General features: G+C 35.4%; 2 protein-coding genes across 2 annotated transcripts; one reads left to right on the top strand and one right to left on the bottom strand.

The window, feature by feature from the left end:
• The first annotated feature begins 615 nt into the window (after positions 1-615).
• LOC123229667 (cysteine protease RD19A-like) lies at positions 616-2,939 on the top strand. The gene is made up of 4 exons (XM_044655585.1): positions 616-1,161; positions 1,238-1,357; positions 2,002-2,248; positions 2,403-2,939. Exons 1-4 carry the CDS (start codon positions 688-690, stop codon positions 2,681-2,683), a joined length of 1,122 nt encoding a protein of 373 aa, XP_044511520.1. The 5' UTR covers positions 616-687; the 3' UTR covers positions 2,684-2,939.
• A 1,379-nt stretch (positions 2,940-4,318) lies between these two features.
• On the bottom strand, positions 4,319-12,649 carry LOC123229669 (V-type proton ATPase subunit a3-like). The gene is made up of 18 exons (XM_044655586.1): positions 12,038-12,649; positions 11,691-11,735; positions 11,133-11,255; positions 10,939-11,046; positions 10,528-10,638; positions 10,271-10,444; positions 9,452-9,589; positions 8,653-8,760; positions 8,365-8,472; positions 8,049-8,197; positions 6,779-6,932; positions 6,526-6,686; positions 6,232-6,438; positions 5,744-5,927; positions 5,570-5,653; positions 5,273-5,460; positions 4,898-4,957; positions 4,319-4,800 (listed from the first exon to the last, which is right to left on the bottom strand). Exons 1-18 carry the CDS (start codon positions 12,149-12,151, stop codon positions 4,596-4,598), a joined length of 2,421 nt encoding a protein of 806 aa, XP_044511521.1. The 5' UTR covers positions 12,152-12,649; the 3' UTR covers positions 4,319-4,595.
• Between the last annotated feature and the right edge of the window lie 833 nt (positions 12,650-13,482).

Here is a 13,482-nt window from a genome sequence, read left to right as displayed (position 1 = left end):
ATTTAATTCAAATAAAAAATAAGATGAATTGACTTAAATTCAGTTTAGTCTTTTAAGTTTGAAACTTAACATTTAATAATAAATAAAATAATGTCGTTTTATTATAATTATTTTATATGATTTAAATTAAACTACAAAATAAATTCAAATCAAATTAAATCATCATTTAGCTCATAAACCGGATCAAATTAAACTTTCTTTAATTTAAGAACAATTTGATTTAAAATTTTAATTAACTCATTTAGCTTAAACTTAATTTTAGTTCAACATAAATAAATTTAAATTTAATCAAACAAATGGCCAAAACCAAATTAACTCTATTGGGTCCAGCCCTAGTTTGGGCCTATAACGATTAAAAGTTGTCCATTCATCATAATGGGTTTTGTTAGATAATAAATTAATTAAGAAGCAAGGGCGTGAATGTGAAAAGAACAAAGTGGAGTTGAATAAGTTTGTCCGCCAAGAAAATGACATCAAAAATTAAAATTTGCACGTTGAAAATAGCCATTAGCCCCACATGGTAGATAACAAACAAATCGAAAGTAAGCACGTGTCATTATTTCATTAGCTTAGGAAGCATCTACGTTACAATCTTTGGGAAATCATTCTCAGACCTCAAAAGCTAAATAAATATCTATCAGCTCTCAGGTGTGTGGATTTCAGTGTTCGGCTGCTCTCTTCTCCAAAATGGAACGAATTTCTCTATATTGTCTCCTCCTTCTTCTATCTCTTCTATGCTCTGCACTCGCGTCCACCGTAGTATCTGATGATGACTTTGATGACGAAGAGATTTTGATCAGGCAAGTCGTTACATCGTACGACGATGATCATCTTTTGAACGCGGAGCATCACTTTTCCCTCTTCAAATCAAGATTCAGCAAAATTTATGCCACCAAAGAGGAGCACGACTACCGATTTGGCGTTTTCAAGGCTAACTTGCGGCGAGCGAAGCGCCACCAGTTCCTGGACCCCTCAGCGGTCCACGGTGTCACCAAGTTCTCTGATTTGACGCCGTCTGAATTCCGTCGTCAGTTCCTCGGCTTAAACAGGCGCCTTCGGCTCCCAGCCGACGCTGAAAAGGCTCCCATTCTGCCCACCAACGATCTTCCCACTGACTTCGACTGGCGTGACCATGGTGCCGTTACTGGCGTTAAAGACCAGGTACTCTGTAAACAAATAACAGGTATGATTCTTATAATATAAAAATATGTTTTTTTAATTTTCTAAAATGTCACAGGGTGCTTGTGGATCATGCTGGTCCTTTAGTGCGACTGGGGCTTTGGAGGGTGCTCATTATTTAGCAACTGGCGAACTAGTGAGCTTAAGTGAGCAGCAGCTTGTGGATTGTGATCACGAGGTACGTTTAAATTTTTTTTTTTTAATCTCTTTAATACGCTATTGTTGGCTGTTAAATTGCATAGATTTTGAATGGTTGTGATATCTAGATACGGGTTGTTTCCATTAGAGAATCGGATCAAACTCATTAAAACTTTACAGCTTAAAGAGGTTTCTGGCTTTGTTGCTTAATATGAATTAAGATGGAGAACTTTTAAGCAATGCTGTTCTAATCTTTTTTGCTTGAAATGTCCCTGATGTTGTGACTAGTCTATATGATGTATAATTTAGTAGAGAGAGGGTAGTTTTCTTAGTGGAGTACGAAAGATTGTGCTTAGAAATGGGCGTTTAACTTTTCTGTCTGAGTTTTATTTATCCATAGCCCGACGGCATATTGGATGCAGATGCTCAATTTTAAACATGTATTGAAAAAAACAAACTTATAAATTGGAAGGTGCCCGAATGTAGAATGTTAGTATTTCTTTTTATGGAAGCTTGAGAACAGAGTGTCATGACAACTGTCCAAGTAAGAATACCGTTTCAAGGGTTAGGCATGGATAAACTGACTATCTGAATTTATTATTTAAACCCAGTGATTCTTGGTGGAATTATCGCAGCTTGGATAGGTACTATTATCTTTATTCTGACAATTCTGTATTGTTGCAGTGTGATCCAGAAGAATATGGTGCTTGTGACTCTGGGTGTAGTGGTGGGCTCATGACGACTGCCTTTGAGTACACACTCAAGGCTGGAGGACTTGAACGAGAGGAAGACTATCCTTACACTGGGACCGATCGTGGTTCCTGCAAGTTTGACAAAAGCAAAATTGCGGCTACTGTATCTAACTTCAGCGTTATTTCCCTTGATGAAGATCAAATTGCTGCTAATCTAGTGAAGAATGGTCCTCTTGCAGGTAAAATACCTGTCTTCAGCTGTTAGCAATTTTTCACATTTAATTCTTTGTCTCTTGGCTGTGTCTAGTGGTGGTGGATTTTCCACTATTGCTCTTATCATGCGGTTCTTGGTTGACAGTCGGTTTTTATTGGTTTCCCTGTTGTTCTTTGCAGTGGGGATCAATGCAGTTTTCATGCAAACATATATTGGAGGGGTTTCTTGCCCCTACATTTGCGGGAAGCACTTGGATCATGGAGTGCTTCTGGTGGGATACGGCTCAGCTGGTTATGCACCTATCAGGTTTAAGGAGAAGCCTTACTGGATCATAAAGAATTCGTGGGGAGAAAACTGGGGAGAGAATGGATACTACAAGATATGTAGGGGTCGCAATGTATGTGGAGTGGACTCCATGGTCTCAACAGTAGCAGCAGCCATCCACACAACCTCACACTAGATTGTTGAATTCCCATATTCATACTATGGAGGTCATGCCAGTAAATACAAGTGATATTATAATATGTGTAACATATATTTATCTGTTAGAATGAATAGGCTCAGCCTAGGAAGAAACTTTTCATGGTCATGGTGTTTAAAACGTATGTAATATTGTCAGGACTGGCAATTTCATGGTTGTGTACTGCTGCAGACAATTGTTTGCCTTTGTTTAAATGGTTATGTTATCTCTATATGGAGGAGCTGCCTTGTAGAAACCTTCTGCTTCCAATGTTTATCAGTGTTGTTCTCCTTGTTATGAGCACTGATGGAATCTTTGACAAAGAGTAATATCCTTTTGCGTTCATTAGTTCCATTGGCCTCACTTGACTATAAGATCAAGATACTGTACTTGATAGACAGTAGTATATCTGATTTTCAGTAGCCTTCTCCTCAAAGGAGATAAAATCCATTGATTAATCGTATGCAAGTGTAGGCTGGCCCTGGCTGGGGCAAGATTTGGGCAGACTTGAGGTCAGGTTTGGATTAATTTGAGTTCAAATCACTTTAAAATAGTTAAACTTTAATTTAAGCTCGAATTTGATGAATGACTTAATTTAAAATAGTCAAAATTTTGTTTAGATTTAAGCTCGATAGATTCTCTAAAGTATGACAACTCTAGATTAATTCTATAAAGATTCTTTTAAATGACTAGACTTCACAAGTTCACAACCCAACCCAACATACTATTTACACTAACGTCCATAATAACACTTTGAGATTTAGCATGCATGCAGTTGGCCGCCGTAGACTCAGCACTAGAAGCACCATTTAGAAGAGACAAGTTTGTTTTCTCAATCATAATATTAAAAGAAGTCATCTTGTTTTGTGCATTGCATCGCACGACAATTCTATACGGCCGGCCAAGAAATTGACCTTGATATAACATACAAAATAATGTGCTGCAGCCTACGTGGAACAGATGCTCTTATAAGTCATCATTTTATAAGCTAATAAGAAGCATAATAGCCTGAAACATTTACATGGCCATCTAAGGTTTCAGAAGTGACTTGTTTATAGAATTACAGATGACTTTTGGAGGCAGTTATGCTTCTGTTATCATAACTTTCTTCTCAATTTTTATCGGAATTTTGTTGTATTGTGAATTCTTTCTTGTCCGGCCAGTTCCAGCTGAGCTGTTTGGACCGTCTGCGTATCGATGCCAACACATATCTTGCAGGTATTACGTTGAACCCATGGAATAGATCATTCAGTCTTAACATTCTAAACTGAAGTTGGCTTATCTTTCTGCTGCAGGGACATATATACGGTGGATTTGATGGAAGCGACTGCTGCCAGTCGACGGGCTTGATGCAATAACAGAATGGTACAAAAAGAGAGCAGATAGGCAAAAACGGAGTAAGGTAAAGAAGTATCATAGATTCAAGAGGCTAAAGCATGCATGGTTTCCTTTCTCTTCTTCTCTTACAAAACAAAATAAATGTTATAATGAATTTTTAGAACACGCCTAGTTTTGAATAGTTAATTGAGTATATAAATGATATATTATCACTTAATCATATAATGATATATCATCTTAATATCTAATTAAATACGAAAAAATGAATGTATATAACATTGCTATTTCAAAAATAACTGAAGAATGGGATGTAAACCTAAGTATATATTTGGTGATATGTAATTCCTTACACAGTAACTGAACCTGAGCTGCAAGCCATGTTATTACTCTAGCATTCACCGCATGCACCTGCAAAGGGGCTGTGCCTCTGGAAGCTATCAACTTGCTCCTTGAAATTCTATAAAATCCCTATTTAAAGATCAAAATGAAGTCCACTTTCTAAATCTTGACAAATTAATATAATCATATTTGTTTTCCTATCTACTGGCCTATACCCTAGCTGCAAGCGGTTAAATCATTCGTCCTCCTCGCTAAGCAGAGAAAAGGAAAATGGGCAGAATTTGTGACCATCTCCCTCGTAGAACTTGTTTTGAAACTCCACCCAGTGAAGTCGCAAAGCATGTAGAAATGCGCTTAGTGTTTCCATTACTAAGAGCACACCAACAGTTGCAAATACAAATACAATTATACCAATAATAAGAATGACGACATTGTTGAACCTGCAGTTGTATGCAATAGATTAATCAGTTGCCATTGGCGATCTCAAACCCTTTCCAGCATCGCAAAAATATGGACAGTATCAAAAAAATAACTTACCCCCAAGCAAGTAGTAAAACCTTGTCAAAAAATACATTGGACAACTCAGAATGGGCCAGACTGTGTACAAAGAGAAAATTGAACCAGAAAATCAACATTTAATTAATGGAGAAGTTACTAAGCCCAACAAAAATTCGTTAATGCAAATCTTATTTGGTATGCTGACATGCAAAGCATAATTTCAGGTTTCTTACAAGAAAAGTTATGTTCTACCATTAAAGTGTCTTCCTGTGTCCATGATCATAATATTCCCACATATCACAGAGAACACCTCAACAAGTGACAAAGTTTTTTTTTAGATGCCAATTAAAGTTTAAAATTTCTTTTGCAGCTGGAGAGCCACATGAAATAATTCTAGGTTGTTTTGCAACATACCTGAGAGCCCATAACCTTAGGTATGAAGCTGTATTAGAGACCGCTCCAAGCACAAACTCTATAGTATGTATAAGTTGGTGCACAAAGACCTCGCTGAATTCAAATTCGTCATGCCCATGGGGATCATGATGCTTCTTTTCCCGGGGGCTATCAAGATCAACTAATGCATAGGAATGACCAAGAATCCACTGGGAAAATAAAACAGGAATATAAGGACTTAAAAAGATTAAAAACAAAAATCAAGGGATCTGAAATAAATTATAAATGGTGACAAAAATAGAAAATTTGTTAGCATACTTCCTCATGTTGCTTCTTCAAGAGAAATGGCTTTGGAAACAGCATCCAGGGTACAGCAACAAGAGCCAGTAGTAGCAGAACAATCTGATAATGAAACATTAACACATAAAAACCACTATATTTCATAAAATGTATGAGAATATTTCCACATAATCAAGAAAGAAAATCCAAGACCTGGAGGAATTTTTGGCCAAAAAAAAGCTGATTTTCACCTAGATCATCAGTGGGACTCAAAAACATGTATATCATTACATGATAGAGATCAGCTTTAGATCCAGTGCACCATTTCACAATTATGAGAAGAGATAGATAGCCAAACAAGCTATTTAGAAATATCATCTGGGGAACAAATTGGTGCCTACAACAATCCACGGTTAATTAGTTATCTTTTACAATTAAATCATTCTAATTCAGGATGCCACCTAGACGCAATTTTTTTTTCCAATGATCAATAAAAGCAAAACATTGTCTCAATAAGGATATATCTCCATGTATTGCAGGAGGCACATGCAAGATATGTATACATTGTCTCAAAAATAACTCTTACTTCTTGAAAATGACCAATTGAAAAGAAAGCATAACCACTTTTCCAACTGCTCTAAAAGAAATTAATAATGCACATACACATGCAAGTATATTAGAGCAAAACATAGATAGCTTACCGAATATTTAAATCATTTCCATAGAATTTTGCATTGAAGTAGCTTAATACAATCCCAAGATTCATCTGAGCTACCCCCAATAAAATTGACATCTTCATCTTCAGTGAGTTAAGAAATGGTAGCTCACTTCGAGTGCCATGCCATTTGGGATCAACACCAAATGGGTAAGTAGCACGCACCTTTACTAGACCTGTTGTAGATGCATCCCTGTGACACAAAGAATGAGTGCATTTGACTTACATGAAGTAACACATTATGCCTGCATATAAGCAAGTTATTGCACTGGTTCAATACCTGCAGGAAAGATTACGACACTCATAGGCAGAAGGCCCAAATAGCTCAAATGGGACAGAAAAGAATTCATTATAGATCAATCCTGTGTAGATTGAGAACAATGCCATCATCATAATAACGTAGCGGCCACCAAAAGTCATTTCCATGATGTCTCCAAGCTTCTATTATCAAACATAAAATGAAATTCAACTAAGCTGAAACCATAGATAAACTACACAATCTTACTTCAAACATAAGGAAGCCATGCATTGACCTGAGAGGAAAACTTATTTTCCATGATTATGAAATACAAAGTAGCCAGCAGCAAACATATACCATGGCCCCAATCATCAAACATAACAGCAAAAAGAAAAGGAAATGTTACAACTGTGTGTACACCAGGATTTGCTTCCTGATACTTTGCAACCCTGCAATAAATTCATATTAATGCAGCTCTTTCAAGATGACTATATCCAGCCAATGGTAACTAAAATACAGGTGAACAACAAAAATTCCTGAAATAGGGGAAAAGACTTGCTTCTAACTGCCCCAAACATGGGACAATGAAGACCAAACTGCTCAATGCAACAATGCAGGTTAAATAATTCTACAGACAAGCGTCATCCACAATGGAATTAGTTGGATTGAACTATCACAGCTGCATGCATTAGCAATATAAACACAATTTGCTATGACAAGAACTGCAGAAAAAATTTTGAAGCAACTATATTATTTCTCAGTCCATGTTTTATTTTTTATTTTTTTCACTATATGGTGATAACTGATACTTTTTAGACCTCATTCTCAATGATCCAGAGCACCATTCCATGCAAAGAAGGTAAGTTACTATCTTCAAGAATTTTATAAGAAAAAATTATGATAAGCCAAAGTTTTGTGGGGCGCTGCAGAAATGAATTTTACACATAAAAAGAATTTTCAACGTAGTTGTAAGGATGATGTTAATGATACTCTGGACAATGTTTGAAAACAAGCTTCGCTTTGGGCTTCAACCTCTAAAATATTTCAGGATATTTATTTTTCCTTTATTGACCAAAACTTGGAAGGAGTTTTGGGTTAATGTTGCAATAATATTTGGAGTCTTAAGTTTTTTATAGCTTTCCTGTGTTCAATTTATATTGTCCAGATCTGCGCTTCTTTAGATTGTTCCTAATTTTTGTAGACAGTTGTTCACTATTTGACACTGTTTCTCTTTTCTTTTAAGGAAATTAATGTCCATTTTGTTACTTCTTAAAGGTCCCTAAAAAATTAGCATAACAGAAAGGAACTCTGCACATTTCTATGATCATATACACATCTGGCAAAATGTTCTACATGACAACATGATAAGGAATATCATATCATTGTAAGAGTGTGAAACAAATTCCAACCCAAAAGAAACAGATATGTCAAATGTATGTAAAAGTCAAAGTTAGTACAAACATTTGCACAATTATGAAAACAGAGGCTTTCTGTAAAGATGGATGCAATAATTATAGATACACAACTTTCTGTAACTTAGCAGTAGTTTTCTTGAATTGACTCACCCATATGCATCTACAATTGCTTGAAAAGCAGAAGTAAATTTGTTTGTCCGGAAATAGGTTGGTGGTGATTCCTTTGTATGTAGAACCTGGATTATAGTCCCAATTTGTGAGTTGGTGTCAGCGGTTGCCCGCTGCACTACATTCTGAATCTGCATAATTCAAGCCTAAGGTAAACGAACATTCTAATTAACAATGAAATGCACTGAAATTTGATTCCCATGGGACACCAGCAGAGGAAACTAGTATGGCCTAAAATGGCAAACCTACTTTGTTTTCTTATATATATAAAAGAAAACAAGAAAAGAAGTAAATGAACCTGATTTGTTGCAGAAACAGGACACCAGCCCTCTGCAACAAGACACTTCTTTGTTACATCCATACTGAGCATATTTAAAGTGTGATAAGTTGATTTTTCCTTCTTCACCTACATAAGTCAACAGAAACAAAGTTCACTGACTGAACAGCAGTCAACACTCCACTCAATTTCACAATGAGATTCCAACGCCCAAAAATGCACAATTGTGCACACAGCATGAAATGAAGAAAGCAGATAGATGCAAACATTTAAGCAAAAATGACAGATGGATAGGAAATTAAAACTTACCAGGAAGTTCCATTGCTCAAATTGATCGCCAATGGTTTGTAACAGATTGCTCCGGTGCACCTGTCCAACATCTATGGTGGTCTTCAGTTCTGAAAGTTTTCCAGACACCTAGCAATAAGAGTGGTTATGAAGTTTAGTAGCATTGGCACTAACTGATGATTTCATAACTTGACAAGAAAAAGATACAATCACACATGCAACTGCACCAAGATAAAAATTAGAGTGCACTACAAATTATGAGGAAGTTCCAGATAACAGTTTTGAAAATTTGAAATTTTCTTCAAGATTTATATCATTGGTATAAACAGGAGTTTTCCACAACAATTTGGTCAATCAAGCATCTATAATTCCAGTTTCACAAAACCACTCATGAAATCCAATCTATCCTTCTAAACTTCAGTGCTAATTTCCTAATAACAACTTTATCAAGTTAAAAGAACCTGAAACAAGTAAAAGAGAAACTTCATTTATTAACGTCAAAAAAGGACTTTCCGTTCTTCAATTACACCAGCAAAAAACCAGCATGAAAACCATAACAACTCCCAATAATATATACTCAGAAACATAGTAAACATTTAACTTTACTATTTCAGCAAGAACTTTCATAGCTTCTTAGATTTTTGATCCATTAGGGTTAACTATTGTTTCTATATACTTTCATCAAACTACTGGTTTCAGATACCAAATGCATACATAACATAGGTTAGAATCAATTAGGAATAACTCAATTTTTTTTTAAAGATCAAAACAAAGGTAATTTCACTTGAACAAGAAGAACAATCCCAGAAGTAATGCACACCTCTGTAATAGCCTGAAATTGTTTTCCCAGGTCCTCCATAAATGGATAACGGTTTGCTCCAAAAGCATCACATATTTTCAGAATTTTTATCTTTGCTCTTTCACCAGAGTAAAAGACAACAAATACATTTTTCTCAACCTACAATTCAAATTGTAAGTTTCTTGGACAAATAAGTAGAAGTTATTTAGTTGGCATAAATACATGTAAGGAAACACAAAAGAAGAATAAAAATTAAATACAATATCTCCTGTCAAACCTTCACATACATGAAACAACCACTTACACAAATATTAAGCTAGTAGATAAGAGTTCAATAATATTATCCTAACTTTATTTAACACCCTCGTGTATAAAGTGGATCTAGGCTCAAACATTGATAAAGCAAACCAAAAGAAATGTAGGCACATGAAACGTGGGAGTTTAAAAGTCTGACTCTAATAGAATGTGAAATAACCATTTGACTGCAAAACAGAAGCTCATAAGTAAACACCCAAATAATAGTATTTAATATCAATCAATATAAAGCAGATAAATATGTATAAATAAAAAGAAATGAAAGCTAGCGGACTATATTCCATCTTAGTTTATTGTAGCAACCCAAAGAAAGAAAAACAAAGCAAGCTTGTAGATGACGCACACACTGCTACTGCCTTCTAAGAAATTTAAAATCTAGAAAGCATGGATATAGCTGCCTGTGACTTAACAAAGAATTACCCTATATATAATAAAACAGCAAAATGGACTCATGTTGTTGACTTCATATTATTGAACTCCAGAGTAAGGCTTCATTGAAATGATCCCAGAAATTCATGGGCTAACCTTTTCTCCAGACAAGGGATCAATGACGGGATTTTCAACCACAGATTGCTTCAAAAACACATTACCCCTTGTTGCACGAAATAATATTCTCTCAAAAGCCATTGATTTTTCTCGACGAACAAGGCCACTGACAAAACCCAACTTAACTTGCTTTAATGGATCTGTTGTCATTTCCTACACAAAATCAATTGCATTAGCATCATAAAAAGGAAAATATAGAAGATACTAAATGAAAATTAGAAGCCATATAACTTTACTTGATCTAATAACAATGGACTGTCAATGGATCTTTCACCAATGTGATGTGTTTCAAGTTCTCTCTGCTCAGCTGCAGCTCTGCTTTGAGCTGAAGAAAAAAATTCACCAGCCTGAAACAAGAAAACACTGATTCAATGACTTCACAACTAAGATGATTTTCCAAAACAAAAAGGATGCCATGCTAATTAAATTCTTTAACAAGGCGCAAAATATAGATATCCACTTTCTCCAGCTTAAATTACAAACGTGGAAAAGAGAATCTTAAGATTAAAAAAAACTGTTAGAGAGAAAATATGAATATATTATAAAGTTATAAAATTATTTATTATAACAAGCAAGAGCTGCTAAACAGTGATGTCAAAGTGGAAAAGATCAATTGACCAAGATATATCAGCAGCAAACAACCATACCTTCTGCATAACAAGCTTATACTCTAACAGTTCATTGTAAGTGTGCTGCAACTTCTCGTCATTTGCTTTCATCTCTATCAGTTCGGCTTCAAGTTCTCCAAGTTTTACCTAGCCACACCCAGGTCCCCAAGAACTCATTTAAATGTAACACATCAAAAGCTTGACAGGCTATAGAATAGAAGGGATAAGTTTACCTCCAAGTTGTCCAAATCAATATCATCACTTGTTGCAGACTTTGTTGAGGTCAACAAACCTTCCTTTGACATTTGTTCCCGGAAAAAACGGAGTTTGCGAGCCATTTCCCCACATCTCTTCATCTGCATAATAAAATAATATGGGCAAACATACAATTATACAATATACGTTAACAATTTCAATAGAAATTTTTGATAAAATAACAAACAAATCCAAGTAAAGATTGAAAATGCAATCATTTCTAATGCATACATCACTCAATGAACCCATAAACATGAATGTCTAAGTATCACAGACTTCTTTTCCTTCGTAAAATTTCTCAGTGGTCCTCAATAAATTTTAGATTGATCATAGTTTTTGAAAAATATATTGAATGACCCGATCACCACAGACATATGTGAAGTATACAATCATACAATAAACATTTTGTTTTCTCCTAATAGCGAAAACATGTAACTTGATGAGATACATTGTATGAGAATGAAACCTTAATGTAAGGATATACCCGTACAACAAATAACTTATGTGAAGGTGCAAGTAAGATCGACAAAACGCACCTGAGCTGCGTAGGTCCGCTGGAACTGGCTTTTTTCAGCATTGAGCTGGATAATATGAAAATAAGCTCCATGTAAATATTCAAATTAGCTTAAAATTAATTTAAGACCTCAATCATTAACTTAACGAAAACCTGGAAACAAATCAAGTTAATTTAAATTTGCCTGCAGGTTCCATAAATTCAAATTTCTATAAAAGACTAAAAATTAATAATCATTAAGGTAATATATTAAATTGTACTATAAAATGTTCCACAGAATTCATCTTGCATGCTTATTTTTCAAGGAATAACCAAATGCTCAACTTATGATATTAAAAATGAAAATTCAAGGAAAAATCGACATCTTACGTCTTTAAATTGAAATTGGCCAAGTTCGCCAAGATACATGATTGAGCGATGAGCTGATTCAACAGGAATGATCAACTGTAAAAATTGCATCGGTTCCGATCGTAGCATATCCATCGTCGGCCAATATTCTCCGACCACTATTTTTCTATATGTAATTATACAAATCTATCGGAAAAACAACTGTGAGTATAATGTAATATTTACAACCGACCGTAGTCGGGAAGAATTCCAGGACGATCACTTTTTCAGAATCCTAATTAATGAATTTATTTCATTTTCAAATTATTTCTTAACCTTAATTTTTTTGCGGGCGACCACATCTCGCGGCGGGTATTTATACTGTCTGGTGTCTGCTGTTGTCCTTGTCATCGCACGTGACTCAATACTGGTTCCAATTTTTTAAAAATTTTGAAACGACGTCGTTGCTTGTTCGCGCTAAATTCTTTTAGCCTTAGTAATTCCACCAAAACCATGCGTCGGACTGAAATAAAAAAGAATGTATTATGGAAGGATCCTTTTCCTTTGCTTTCAAAAAGATGAAAAAGATCTTTTTCATCTTCGTTAAAATTAAAGAACAGAAAGCTATGATGAGCTTTATATTGGCAAGCTCTCATTATTACGCCATGCACACAATCTTGCCAAAAAATAATAAAGAATAGGCCATCAATGTCTCCAATACCCTACAGGGCAATACTGAAGACTCTGGCGAAGGTGATGTGGGTGCAAGCTGCAGTGATAATTTTTCAAGCGCAGAAGGAGAAGCAGTGCATTTTTTTGGACATTGAAAAGCAAAAGACTTATAGGCAGGCAGGCACAATACATTCAGTTTGCAGCAGCAGCAGCAGCCAGCAGCAACAAATTGAATATGGACCACTTTGGTTTAGGTAGCTAGGCGACTATGCCAAGAGGAAGTGACTTATAATGGATTCTCAAGCGGCTGACCACCACCTATTACGCCATGTGTATTTTCCATGAAACCTAGACTGTGTACCGTGAGAAACCCTAGTGATTTTTCTGGATGGTTGGCTTTTTGGCTACATATTCGGATGATTGGGGGACCAACCAATCATAGCACATGTAGTTATGCCAAACTAAGAGTGAGTAATCTAAATTTTGACAAGAAAATGGTTATTATATGCAAAAGCTAAACTCCATCCACCAAAATACAACAAATTATAATGCAGAAATCGCTCTGTAAAGAGAAAAATCTCAAGGGTAGTTTTGATTACTCTAGCTAGATTTCTAATGGGCCTTTTCAACCATATGCAATTACATATTGCAGCACTGAATTTCGATTTCGTTTACTTATAAATAATTATACCCATTACGTTGTTTGTGTTGCCAGTATCTAATTATTAGAAATTTTTTTTTTTAATATATGATAGGAATATGGGGTGAAGCACACCTCAAAACAAAAAGTTGGCCATTTAGATTATACCCCACAT

The sequence above is a fragment of the Mangifera indica genome, chromosome 11, assembly GCF_011075055.1.
Source record: "Mangifera indica cultivar Alphonso chromosome 11, CATAS_Mindica_2.1, whole genome shotgun sequence".
Classification (NCBI taxonomy): domain Eukaryota; kingdom Viridiplantae; phylum Streptophyta; class Magnoliopsida; order Sapindales; family Anacardiaceae; genus Mangifera; species Mangifera indica.
This window is presented reverse-complemented; position numbering and strand designations above follow the sequence as displayed.

Excerpts from the sequence above, each read along its gene's own strand:
- LOC123229667 (XM_044655585.1), top strand. The coding sequence starts at position 688 with ATGGAACGAATTTCTCTATATTGTCTCCTCCTTCTTCTATCTCTTCTA. Across the intron at positions 1,358-2,001 it reads TTGTGGATTGTGATCACGAG|TGTGATCCAGAAGAATATGG; the intron begins GTACGTTTAAAT and ends GTATTGTTGCAG. Across the intron at positions 2,249-2,402 it reads GAAGAATGGTCCTCTTGCAG|TGGGGATCAATGCAGTTTTC; the intron begins GTAAAATACCTG and ends TGTTCTTTGCAG.
- LOC123229669 (XM_044655586.1), bottom strand. The coding sequence starts at position 12,151 with ATGGATATGCTACGATCGGAACCGATGCAATTTTTACAGTTGATCATT. Across the intron at positions 5,928-6,231 it reads GGAAATGATTTAAATATTCG|GCACCAATTTGTTCCCCAGA; the intron begins GTAAGCTATCTA and ends GGATTGTTGTAG. Across the intron at positions 5,654-5,743 it reads TTGGCCAAAAATTCCTCCAG|ATTGTTCTGCTACTACTGGC; the intron begins GTCTTGGATTTT and ends TTTCATTATCAG.